We start from the raw sequence: 13,641 nt of genomic DNA on the forward strand, positions 1-13,641 counted from the left end.
TTCTCCTCCTGCCCCCAATCCCTCCCAACATCAGGGTCTTTTCCAACGAGTCAACTCTTTGCATGAGGTGGCCAAAGTATTGGAGTTTCAGCTTCAGCATCAATCCTTCCAATGAACACCCAGGACTGATCTGCTTTAGGATGGACTGGTTGGATCTCCTTGCAGCCCAAGGGACTCTCAAGAGTCTTCTCCAACACCACAGTTCAAAAGCATCAATTTTTCGGTGCTCAGCTTTCTTCACAGTCCAACTCTCACATCCATACTTGACCACTGGCCTACTTATTACTGACAGACATTTGGTAAGATAGGTCCTCTCTTTTTTTTTTTTTCATTTATTTTTATTAGTTGGAGGATAATTACTTTACAATATTGTAGTGGTTTTTGTCATACATTGACATGAATCCGCCATGGATTTACATGTATTCCCCATCCCGATCCCCCCTCCCACCTCCCTCTCTACCCAATCCCTCTGGGTCTTCCCAGTGCACCAGGCCCGAGCACTTGTCTCATGCATCCCACCTGGGCTGGTGATCTGTTTCACCATAGATAATATACATGTTTCGATGCTGTTCTCTCAAAACATCCCACCCTCACCTTCTCCCACAGAGTCCAAAAGTCTGTTCTGTACATCTGTGTCTCTTTTTCTGTTTTGCGTATAGGGTTATCATTACCATCTTTCTAAATTCCATATATATGTGTTAGTATACTGTAATGGTCTTTATCTTTCTGGCTTACTTCACTCTGTATGATGGGCTCCAGTTTCATCCATCTCATTAGAACTGATTCAAACGAATTCTTTTTAATGTCTGAGTAATATTCCATGGTATATATGTACCACAGCTTCCTTATCCATTCATCTGCTGATGGGCATCTAGGTTGCTTCCATGTCCTGGCTATTATAAACACTGCTGTGATGAACATTGGGGTGCACGTGTCTCTTTCAGATCTGGTTTCCTCAGTGTGTATGCCCAGAAGTGGGATTGCTGGGTCATATGGCAGTTCTATTTCCAGTTTTTTAAGAAATCTCCACACTGTTCTCCATAGTGGCTGTACTAGTTTGCATTCCCACCAACAGTGTAAGAGGGTTCCCTTTTCTCCACACCCTCTCCAGCATTTATTGCTTGTAGACTTTTGGATAGCAGCCATCCTGACTGGCGTGTGATGGTACCTCATTGTGGTTTTGATTTGCATTTCTCTGATAATGAGTGATGTTGAGCATCTTTTCATGTGTTTGTTAGCCATCTGTATGTCTTCTTTGGAGAAATGTCTGTTTAGTTCTTTGGCCCATTTTTTGATTGGGTCATTTATTTTTCTGGAATTGAGCTGCAGGAGTTGCCTGTGTATTTTGTAGATTAATCCTTTGTCTGTTGCTTCGTTTGCTATTATTTTCTCCCAATCTGAGGGCTGTCTTTTCACCTTGCTTATAGTTTCCTTTGTTGTGCAAAAGCTTTTAAGTTTCATTAGGTCCCATTTGTTTATTTTTGCTTTTATTTCCAATATTCTGGGAGGTGGGTCATAGAGGATCCTGCTGTGATTTATGTCGGAGAGTGTTTTGCCTATGTTCTCCTCTAGGAGTTTTATAGTTTCTGGTCTTACATTTAGATCTTTAATCCATTTTGAGTTTATTTTTGTGTATGGTGTTAGAAAGTGTTCTAGTTTCATTCTTTTACAAGTGGTTGACCAGTTTTCCCAGCATCACTTTTTAAAGAGGTTGTCTTTTTTCCATTGTATATCCTTGCCTCCTTTGTCGAAGATAAGGTGTCCATAGGTTCGTGGCTTTATCTCTGGGCTTTCTATTCTGTTCCATTGATCTATATTTCTGTCTTTGTGCCAGTACCATACTGTTAGGTCCTCTCTTATACTGACAGTTGAAATAAAAATTAGTGTCAGTTCTTTGGGAGCCATTTGGCAATCTGAACCAGAATTGTTGACTTTTGGAACTCTATCTTACAGAAATATTCATAAAGGCAACCTAAGAAATTATGTTTTGTGATAGGATGAGACAAAAGAGAAAAGGAAAGAAAAAAAGGAAAAGGAACCAATCTAAATATCCAACCAGAGGGAAATATGACTAAGCAAGTCAGAAGTGCTGATTAGATTTGGGTTACATGTAAGAGGTGGAGTTTTGCCCCAGCCATATGGACTATGTTTGTTAAACAAACAAGCAAACAAAAAATACTTACTTACATACATACTAGCTTGCTTGGAACTTTGTACACGGTTTGGTTCTCTACCCACTTCAAGTCTTTGCTCAAATGTCAATTTCTTAGTGAAGTCTTTCCTGGCCACCTTATTTAAAATTGCAGCCTCTACCCTCCCCCACACTCCCTATTCAATACTCCTCCATGACTAATGTTCTTAATAACACTTATATTTGTTATCTTTGTGAGTGTGTGTGTGTGTGTGTGTGTGTACGCACGCGCGCACATGCGCTCAGTCACTCAGTGGTGATGTCCTGCTCTTTGATACCCCAGGGACTGTAGACCGCAAGGCTCCTCTGTCTATGGGATTTCCCAGGGAAGAATACTGGAGTTTTAATTGATTTATTTTGTTAATTGCCCATCTCCCACAGCTAGATTATAAGCTCTACATAAACATTGAATTTGTCTCTATTGTTCTGGGCTATGTCCCTGTGGCTTAGTACAGTGTCTGGCTTAGAGTAGTTATCAATAAATGTTTTTTTTTTTTTTAAATAAATACGCATTGAAAAGCTAGAGAAAAAAATCACAGAAGCATTGTTTCTTAGAGGTAGGATCATAAGTGAATTTTAGTATTATATCAGTTTTATAAGTCATTATAGTACACCGAATAATTGTTTAAATGCATTGGTCTCCTTACAAAATAGTTTTAGTGTGCTCTGAGAATGCATCTCTAATGCCTTATTTTTTCCATGATATGAACTATTTTAATATTTTCATTTTCTCACACATTCACTGAATATAAGATATTTTAACAGGATGGGGATGTTTGTGCTCATAGTGAACCTTGGTTAAGATATACAGCTCAACAGCCAAAAGAAATTAAAAGAGAATTCTATTCTTTATTTAAGTCTTTCAAAGAAACATTAAAAATGAATCCAAATATATAGTTCATAGTATTCCTTTTGCTTCTTCCACCCATAGCTCTCAAATCTTAAATATAAACTCAAGGCCTGAATCCATTCTTTTTTGTCTCTGTAATTCTTTCAGTGCTAAGAACTTGTCCACAAGCTCTGAAGTGGGGGCAGTGGGGAAGGGGGGCTTGAATCTTTTCAAAATTTTTATTAGTATGTGTTGGTGTAGTGGTTGGAGGGAAATCTGTAAGCATTAGCATGTTGATTCTTTTCATCACATATATTTTTATCTAGTATCTATCAAATGCTACAATAATTTGTCGATATAAGTTATAATATTTTGTATACATGTCTTTCTTACTAATTTGAGCTGTTTGAAATTTGTGTATTCAAGTATCTAGCATAGCACCATGTAATAGACATTGAGCAAATGTTGAATAGATGTGTGAATGAACAAACCTACAGAAAAAGGCATATGGTTTCTAAGAAAGAAACAACATATGCTTAAAAAATGTAATCGGGTCATAAAGAACAAAATAATGAACTCCTATAGAGTCGGACATGACTGAAGTGACTTAGCAGCATGGGAACAAAGAGCAGGAAAATAGTTGACTTTTGAAAGGAGAATAGGAAGAAGAAAAAGGAAAAAATAAGAATGCGTTGGGGAAGGCTTTCACACAGGAGACTGAATTTCAACAATGTTTTGGAGGATCAGGATTTTTTCTGTAGACAAGAGAGTAGAACTGTTATTCCAGACTGAGAGAAAGACTTGAACAAAAATATCGAATTGAAGAGGTCCCTGGCATGCTGCACTCCATGAGGTCGCAAGGAGTTGGACAGGACTGAGCGACTGAACTGAACTGAATTTGGCATTTTAAGGACATCGTGAGTAGACTTTTTGACTGGTAAAGAGATCGCTTGAGAAAAGAGCAACAAAAGGACCAGTTAGGCCATTTAGGACCAGAAAATGTATGACTGCCAAGATGAGGAATTTGATCTTTATTACATAGGTTACCAGGGCTTCCCTGATAGCTCAGTTGGTAAAGAATCCACCTGCAATGTAGGGGACCATGGTCTGAATCCGGTTCAGTTCCTGGGTCGGGAAGATCTGTTGGAGGAGGGATAGGCTACCCACTCCAGTATTCTTGGGCTTTCCTTGTGGCTCAGCTGATAGAGAATTCACCTGCAGTGCCAGACACCTGGGTTCGATCCCTGGGTTGGGAAGATCCCCTGGAGAAGGCAAAGGCTACCCACTCCAGTATTCTGGCCTGGAGAATTCCATGAACTGTATAGTCCATGGGATGACAAAGAGTCTGACAGGACTGAGTGACTTTCACTTTCATACAGATTACTAAAAACTACTTAAGGTTTACAATTCCAGAAGTGACAAAGGGGGAAAAAATTAAATCCCCATCTCACATTTTGTATAATAGTGAATGGCAAATGGATTGAAGACTATGGGGGAAAATAAACAAACTCCTAAAAGAAACTGTAGGATAATGTGTTAATAATTTAAAGTCAGGATAGATTTTTAAAAAATGACCACCCCAAATCTCCTACTTTTTTTCAAATTTTTTTCCTTTTCTTTATTTGTAAAATAGGTATAATATTGGCACTAGAATCAAAGGTTGTTAGAAAGAATGAAAACGTTTCAGTTTGGTAAAAAAAAAAAAAAATTGAAAGGATGGCCTTTTAGGTACCCTGGTGTTTATAATTCAATTTTAAGTTGTTTTAGCATCTGTAAGGCAGACTTGTTCCATCCACTTTCTTAAACGTTTAATAAAGTCTGCTACATAGGAAAAAAAAGAATGAGTTAATATGTGCAAAGTGGTTAGAACTGTTACTGGCACATAGGAAACTCTCTATAAATCTCAATTATTTTTTGTATGATTATTTTGTCAAAATTCATATTTTCTGTCCAGCATTTCATATTCCAAGTTAAAAACAACAGATTGGAAGAAGAAATTTCCAAGATATATGAAAGACATTTAATATCCAGTGTATGTAAAAACTCCTACAAGACAATAAGAATGATTCAATTTTTTAAATGAGCAATGTATAAAATATTAACTCAGAGCAGAGGAAACTAAATTATCGAATAAACTTGTAAAGCAACATTCATTCTCATGAATAATGAGGAAATGTGCAATTAAAATTTTACAAGATACCAGTTCATATTGATCAGATTTACCAAAATTAAAATATTAGTTAATATCAAGCATTAGCAGAGTTGTAGGGAACTAGGAATTCTTATGCAGGGATCATGGGAATATGAATTAGCATGACCTCTTTGGAAAGTAGTTCAATAAAACTGAAATTTCAGATATCATGTAAGCCAGTGATACCATGAGATTCTCTTGCACATGTGTACTAAGGGAAATATGAGTGGCAATATGAGGTTTTTTTTTAATGTTTCTTTTAGACAGAGATGATAACTCAGTTCAGTTTCACTTAAAACATTCACATTACAAAATTTAAAAAAAATTTAGTCTTAGTTCACCTTAAACTCTTAGATTATATATTTTATTATTCTAAGTCTAGGAAACTTTAATAAATACTTTTAAGTGAGTTTTTGTAACAATTAAATTTCTTTGAATCTTTTAAATTGCATTTATAAATTTAATATATTGGATTTTAAATACTTCAATTGTCTTAGGGCAAACAAATCTCAGATACTTAAGGAATTCCTATTAGCTTAATAAGTTTAAAATATTGAATATGCTGAATCTTAAATTTTCCTAAATGTTCCAATGCTTTTTACAAATTAATAATATTTCAGTCTATGATTACAAATTTAAATCAATTACCTAATTGCATTATAGGTAATTTTAATTAGAATCATAAACTTATTTGTTAGATAATCAAATATGACAAATTATTTTATATATAATGAATATTTAAAATACCAAGCATGTATAAATGCTTTAATACAAAAATATTATAATTACCTGTTTGATTTGCTGCATTATTTCTATACTCAGTCTTTATTCTTCTCAGGGCAAACATGTTTTCCCAATAAAGAAATGAGTGAAACATCCCAAGTAGTTTGGAGATTATTTTCTCAACTGTCCTGGATGCATATTGATAGTAGATGTTCAAGGGCATTTTCCCAACTACCTTGGCTGCCAGGCTGAGCCCCATTTCAGTTGTTTTCTCAACACCCTCCATATGTAGGTGTCTCAAAGCCCATTCTCTTCAAGTCTGGTTACATATTACCTTCATATCACATATTTTCTTGGAAGTCTGCAACTCTGGATGTGTTGCTGCATCTTGATTCATTTCAATTCATTTATTGACTGTGTCATCAATTCTAAATTACAACAGTTTTCCTATCTTGTAGAACTATAATTGTTCTAGATGTTTAAATGACGTCTGTATGGATTCTGTATATCTCCTAGGGCTTTGTTTAGTTTCTTGGTAGTGGTCTGAAAGACGGGCTAATGAGAAAAGAACGCTCATAACAGCCTTGTTTCTATACTGATAAATTGGAAACAATCTAAATGATCATCAGTGGGATATTGGATAAATAAAATGTGGCATAATCACATAAATGACTACAATACAGAAGTTTGATATATATTTCAATATGTCAATTTGACAAATTTTGAACAAATCTTAAAAAACATAGTGTTGCATGACAAAAGCAAATTTGTCAGAAGGTAAATACAATATGTTATGGTTTATGTAATATTATTTAGACACACAACTCAAAATTAAGTCCTTTACTTGTTATATTTATAGTTAGTAAAAGAAAATAATATAGATTAGAATGTGAAAGAAAATTTTCATTTTTGTGTTTTGATTTTAATCAGTTAGAGACATCTTTTATTTTGAGCAGTATACTCTGTAAGCAGAAGGCTAAGCTCAGAGAGTCTGAATGTTTTCAAAAAACAAGTGTGTGTGTGGGGGAGAGGGGTGGTGTATGTGAATGATTTCAATGCTGGTGAGCAAAAGTTTTCTTTTAACAAATATATTACATACATTAGTAAATAAATACAGTTTCCTAATACAAATAAGTTTTCATTCTTTTTGGCCATTGAATTTTAAAGGTTCAGTGGGTTATATTTCTGAAAGATTAAACAAAAAATCATTAATCAGATTTTTTGTTAATTATAACTGACCACAGGCTTAACTGGTACACTTCCTCCTTAGCTTTTCATCGAAGAATTGTAATCATAATAGTAATTTAAAGTCTCAAAATAATTAGTGTCAAACCATTATTTCCCATAAAGATATCTTACCATGTAATGTTATGACCTACAATTTCTCTGTTAATTTTAACCAAGAGTTAATCAAAATTTTGCTAGTCATATGGTTTCACCATACAGGAAATACGTACACCAAATTTATGATAAAAGCTGCCTCTGGGAAATGAAAGGTGAGGGAAGAATAGAATTGGAGAGGGGTACAAAGAGAACTTCATCAGTAAAGTTTTATTTATTTTACTAAAAAATATTCAAGGCAAAGATGACATTTGTTGATTTAGGGTAAATATGTAGTTCACAGTGGCCAAGTACCAGACAGCCCATGCATCGAGTGTACTGGAACAGGGTTCATTGAGAGAAACCCATGTAGAAAGGATCAATAGCAACTTTAGGACCACAACACCTGCTCATCTTCTCTTGTCCATCACTTTCTCTGACCTTGCACAGAAGGAGAAAGGGCTGTGGAGGTTTTAAGTGACATAATTTCTGAAACTCTGGACCCTCCCAATGTGACCAAGGGTCAGAATATCATTGTCACAGGACATGGCAGGACATTGGTTCTAGCCCTATCCTACCGATTCAGGGCTCATGTTTACGGTAATGCATCAGCCTGGTGCCTGATATGAACAGGAGGCTGGGGTCCAAACCTTGCAGTTACAAGTTTATGATGCAGTTGGATGTTGACAGGACTTACCACCACATTAGCATTTATTGTTGTTTGAAGCACCAGCTCCTCTCTTGGTGCGCTGGGGCTTGGTTGCTGGGGGCCTAAGTCTTGCGAACAGAATTATGGCTTAAGCACTTGGCAGAAGTCAATTTCAGTGGCATGAACCAACTCCTTTTCTGGAGGCAGCCTGTAGAGAATCACTCCTAAATACTGTTTCTACTCTTATGTTTCAGTATACTAATGCTTGCATCTTTTCCTTCGTACTTTTGAATGTACATTTTTTTCCCCAAATTAAGAGAAAAAAAGAGAAGTGAAATCTTCAAAAATACAAACACATTCATATGTGTGTATGTATATATATATATATGTATATATATATGTATATGTGTGTGTGTATATATATATATATATATATATGTATAAATTAATGCTGAGAGACATTGAAGGCAGAAAAGATAGACCATTCAATAAATATTTACTGAGCATGTGTTATGTGACAGGGTCTATTTTAGGCACTAAAATAAAACTGAACAAGCTATAGTAATGATCTACTAATCTACCCAAGTGAGAGACTGAACTAGATCTAGGTAGGTTTGAGCATCCCTCCCACCCCCTATCTTACCCCTCACAGAGCCCCAAGCTGAGCTCCCTGTGTTATACAACAGCTTTCCACTAGCTATCTATTTTATACATGATATTGTATATAGAGTGTGATAGTCAAGTGTATGAAAGTCACTCAGTCATGTCGACTCTTTGCGACCCCACAGACTATACAGTCCATGGAATTCTCCAGGCCAAAATACTGGAGTGGGTAGCCGTTGCCTTCTCCAGGGGGATCTTCCCAACCCAGGGATAGAACTCAGGTCTCCCTCATTGCAGACAGATTCTTTACCAGCTGAGCCACAATGGTATGGATATACTGTGGACTTCCCTTGTGGCTCAATGGTAAAGAACAACTGCCAGTGCAAGAGATATAAGAGACCTGGGTTCGATCTCTGGGTCAGGAAGATCCCCTGGAGAAGGGAAAGGCTACCCACTCCAGTATTCTTGCCTGGAGAAGCCCATGGACAGACGAACCTGGAAGGCTACAGTCCATGGGATCACAAGGAGTCAGACACTACTGAGGTGGCTTAGAAGGCAGGCGTGCACAGCATGCGTGCATTGTATACAGTGCTACTCTCAGTTTGCCCCACCCTCTCCAGTTTAGCAGTTGATTTGGTGTGTCAGAGGTTAAAGGGATAGGGAGTGAAACAGATCACCAGCCCAGGCTGGATGCATGAGACAAGTGCTCGGGCCTGGTGCACTGGGAAGACCCAGAGGAATCGGGTGGAGAGGGAGGTGGGAGGGGGTATCGGGATGGGGAATACTTGTAAATCCATGGCAGATTCATATCAGTGTATGACAAAACCCACTACAATATTGTAAAGTAATTAGCCTCCAACTAATAAAAATAAATGAAAAAAAAAAAGGATAGGGAGGTGCCAAAGAGAGTATAGTATAAGCTAAAAGATAGGAACTGACTTACATAACATTATCTATGGTGCTTATAACTCTTTGCAGTTTATAAAACACCTTCAACTACATTAGCTCAATCATCTCTTACAACAATCTTTGGAACTGGATGTTAATATTTTCATTATGCATTTAAAGAAACTAACATTCCCAGATATATTTCCTCAAGATCAACTTTTCTATGTGATAGAGAAAATCCTAGCCTTCTCTTCCAATTCCCATCTTTTTACTGTGTCTTTCCTGAAAACTCACCTCCCGTCTTTGGTTTCATTTACCCCTTTGATACAAAGATCATTATTATTAAATGAAATACCAGTCCACACAGAAATTCAGACGTTTTACTCTCTCTAATGAAACACTACAGATCAACAAAGAGCTTAAGGTAGCATTAAGACTAAAAGTAATTTTACAGATGAAAAAACAGGATTAAGCATTAAAGCTAAACAGGAGCTGCCAAAATTGTCCCTTTACTGAATCCTTATAAAATTGTTTATCAAACTTCATTAAGAGAGCCTCTCAAAGGAAAGAGCAATTCATACTAGGAAGTAAATGTTACTATTTAAACTTAACTTGGTTTGTTTCCTTTTATAGTCCCATTGGATGCTCTTTATATGTGTATCACTAGCTTATAAATTTTAAATGGCATTTTAAACACTACTTTACCTCTAATTTGTATTTTATTGCCTTTTAATTGTGTAACTTTTTTCTTTTCAGGGAGACGTAATAGTGACTTTGCTTGGGCCCAAGTCAAGTCAAGCATAATTCATCATCAGTAGTAGAACAATGTTTAATAACCAGCAGTCTGGTTTGTATGAAGTAGGCTGGGATTTTGATTATAGAAAACACTACTTGATGTATAACTTCCATCTAAATTTAATTTACTTCAGATAAATGTAATTAGTTTTATTATTTGAGCTAACTGTAAGAGTTTCATTGTATTTTTCTTAATTTTTGAAATTTATTTCTATTCTTTTTCTTTGTCATATTCCAAGTACATTATAAGTAGAAATATGTACTTGTAAAATATCCAAATAGGTTAGAAATTGTTATTCCTTTAGAAGCAAAGCTTATGAAGTATTAGGATTACTTAAAACACAATCTTTATTAAGACAAAAGGTCCATACACTTTTAACTTTCTGCTTTCTGAGCTCTGTTTTCCAGTGTTTATAAATTATGCAGATGTTAGCATTATGAGAATATTGGATATTCATACCCAATTTTAAATAAGAACTTTATATTCTTAGATCTGAGAGGTATAGCTATAGAACTGAGTTAGACTATTTGACTAGCAAAAGACATGACAGCCAATGTCAGAATTGCATTGTTTGGCCAGCAGGCATCACACTCCCAATTCAGAAATAAGAACTAGCCTGGGACACATCAGGGCATTCTTCTCTGCATCCTTCAGAATCTGCTCTGGGTTTTAAGCCCAGACTAAAGTAGATCCAGATAAAATATAGAGAGTACATGATATATAGTTTCCATTGGGATGTTATTTTGTGAACAGTTCTAGAGCAACCTTATAGAAATAGGAGGAATGGGAGCCATAATAGTTTACCATAAATATTCAAGAATTGTTAGCCAACTCATTTTATCCTGGTTAAGGGCCTAAGAAAAGAGTGGTGGTGACTGGGCTGACTTTAGGCTTTTGTGCTAGGTATTCATGATTTCATTTGGTCATTCTCTACTAGGCATGTCCCATGAAGAACTTACTGAGAGTTCTGAGAGTAAATTTGAAGCACCTCTTTCAAATATAGATGGCAACAGTGTGTTCCTTGCTGTTTGTTTTAAAAAGTCCTGGTGTTTGTTAACTGAGACAATAGGGCAGTATAGCCTGTTCTATGAAGCATTCAAAGTGGAGAGGAGAGCATAAGGCACTTGAAAGTCACTAAACTGTCTGAAAAGTAATATATATTAAAAACAGAATGGAATCAGTGCAACAGTGGGAATTACCTTTTACGAGTATCCATTCACAATCTTCATTTCTTTGGAGCCATCCTTTAAACAAAAGAAAGGCAATTTTTAGGTGGACTGAAAGCTTAGATAAGGTTATAAGGATTATAAATGTTCAGGTTATTAGGATTTATAAATTATAAATTTTCTACTGGTTTAAGTCATTAATTCTTTGTCTTTTTTTTTTTTTTTAAAGGTTTGGACTTCCCATAAAACTTTGTATAACAAAATAAAAATGTAATTGAAGAAAATGTGTCTCTTTTTATTTTATATTTTTTATTTTAGAAAATTTTCACATATTCTATTCTCATTGCTCATCAGGCCTAAATGAAAAGCAAATCCATTTTATTCTTCTTGGATCCTAGGCAACTGATCCTGAACTGAATCTATTCCATTGTATGAAATCATATAATACATAGCCTTTTCAGATTGACTTCTTTCATGTAATAATATGAATTTAAGGTTTTTCTATGTCTGCTCATGGTTTTATAGTTAATTCCTTTTTAGGGCTGAATAATGTCCAGTGTCTGAACGTACCACAGTTTGTCATTCACCAACTGAAAGACATTTAGCTTGCTTTAAAAACTGGGCAGTTATGATTAAAGTTGCCATAAACATCCATGCACAGGTTTTTATGTAGAATAAGTTTTCACCTCCTTTGAGAAAATACCAAGGAGTACAATTTCTGGATCATATGGTAAGAGTATATTTAGTTTTGTAAAAAAACAAAACCCTGAACTGTCTTCCAAAGTGGTTATACCATTTTTCATTCCCACCAGCAATTTATGAGAGTTCCTGTTGCTCCACATTCTTGCCAGCTTTGGTGTCACCAGTGGTCCAAATATTGGCCATTCTAGTAGATGTGTAGTGATACCTCATTATTGTTTTAATTTGCATTTCCTGATGACGTTTCTTGATAGAATGTAGAGTTTACCATAAATATTCAAGAATTGTTAGCCAACTCATTTTATCCTGGTTAAGGGCCTAAGAAAAAAGTGGTGGTGACTGGGCTGACTTTAGGCTTTTGTGCTAGGTATTCATGATTTCATTTGGTCATTCTCTACTAGGCATGTCCCATGAAGAACTTACTGAGAGTTCTGAGAGTAAATTGTTAGCTGCTCTTCCAACTTGTGTAGGGAAGGAAGATTGTATTTGCTAGTATATAGTTGTACATCATACTTAGTATGTTCATTAGGTTCATCTCTGTGGTGATGGTGGTGGTAGTGGTGTTCAGTCGCTCAGTCATGTCCAACTCTGTGATCCCATGGACTACAGCACACCAGGCTTTCTTTTCCTTCACCATCTCCTGGAGCTTGCTAAAATTCATGTCCATTGAGTCAGTGATGCCATCCAACCATCTCATCCTCTGTCATCCCCTTCTCTTCCTGCCTTCAATCTTCCCCAGCATCAAAGTTGTTTCCTATGAGTTGGCTCTTCACATTAGGTAGACAAAGTATTGGAGTTTCAGCTTCAGTATCAGTTCTTCCAATGAATATTCAGGGTTGATTTCCTTTAGGATTGACTAGTGTAATCTGGAGAAGGCAATGGCACCCCACTCCAGTACTCTTGCCTGGAAAATCCCATGGATGGAGGAGCCTGGTGGGCTACAGTCCACGGGGTCGCTAAGAGTTGGACACGACTGAGCGACTTCACTTTCACTTTTCACTTTCATGCATTGGAGAAGGAAATGGCAACCCACTCCAATGTTCTTGCCTGGAGAATCCCAGGGATGGGGGAGCCTGGTGGGCGGCCGTCTATGGGGTCGCACAGAGTCGGACACAACTGAAGCGACTTAGCAGCAGCAGCAGCAATGTAATCTCCCTGCTGTCCAAGGGACTCTCAAGAGTCTTCTCTAGCACCCTACCTCCGTGTCAGTTCAGTTCAGTTCAGTCGCTCAGTCATGACCGACTCTGCGACCCCATGAATTGCAGCACGCCAGGCCTCCCTGTCCATCACCAACTCCCGGAGTTTACTCAAACTCATGTCCATTGAGTCGGTGATGCCATCCAGCCATCTCATCCTCTGTCTCCCCCTTCTCCTCCTGCCCCCAATCCCTCCCAGCATCAGGGTCTTTTCCAATGAGTCAACTCTTCGCATGAGGTGGCCAAAGTACTGGAGTTTCAGCTTCAGCATCAGTCCTTCCAATGAACACCTAGGACTGATCTCTTTTAGGATGGACTGCTTGGATCTCCTTGCAGTCCAAGGGACTCTTAAGAGTCTTCTCCAACACCACAGTTCAAAAGCATCAATTT

General features: G+C 36.9%; 1 protein-coding gene across 1 annotated transcript in view; it reads left to right on the forward strand.

Annotated features, from left to right (window-relative positions):
- The window catches only part of DNAI4 (dynein axonemal intermediate chain 4), a 103,843-nt gene extending 92,208 nt beyond the window's left edge, over positions 1-11,635 (forward strand). The window contains 1 exon segment of the mRNA XM_043875851.1: positions 10,151-11,635. Within this exon segment, the coding sequence (XP_043731786.1) occupies positions 10,151-10,198 (48 nt within the window). The 3' untranslated portion in view covers positions 10,199-11,635.
- The last annotated feature ends 2,006 nt before the right edge of the window (positions 11,636-13,641 follow it).

This window comes from Cervus elaphus, chromosome 20 (assembly GCF_910594005.1).
Source record: "Cervus elaphus chromosome 20, mCerEla1.1, whole genome shotgun sequence".
Lineage (NCBI taxonomy): Eukaryota > Metazoa > Chordata > Mammalia > Artiodactyla > Cervidae > Cervus > Cervus elaphus.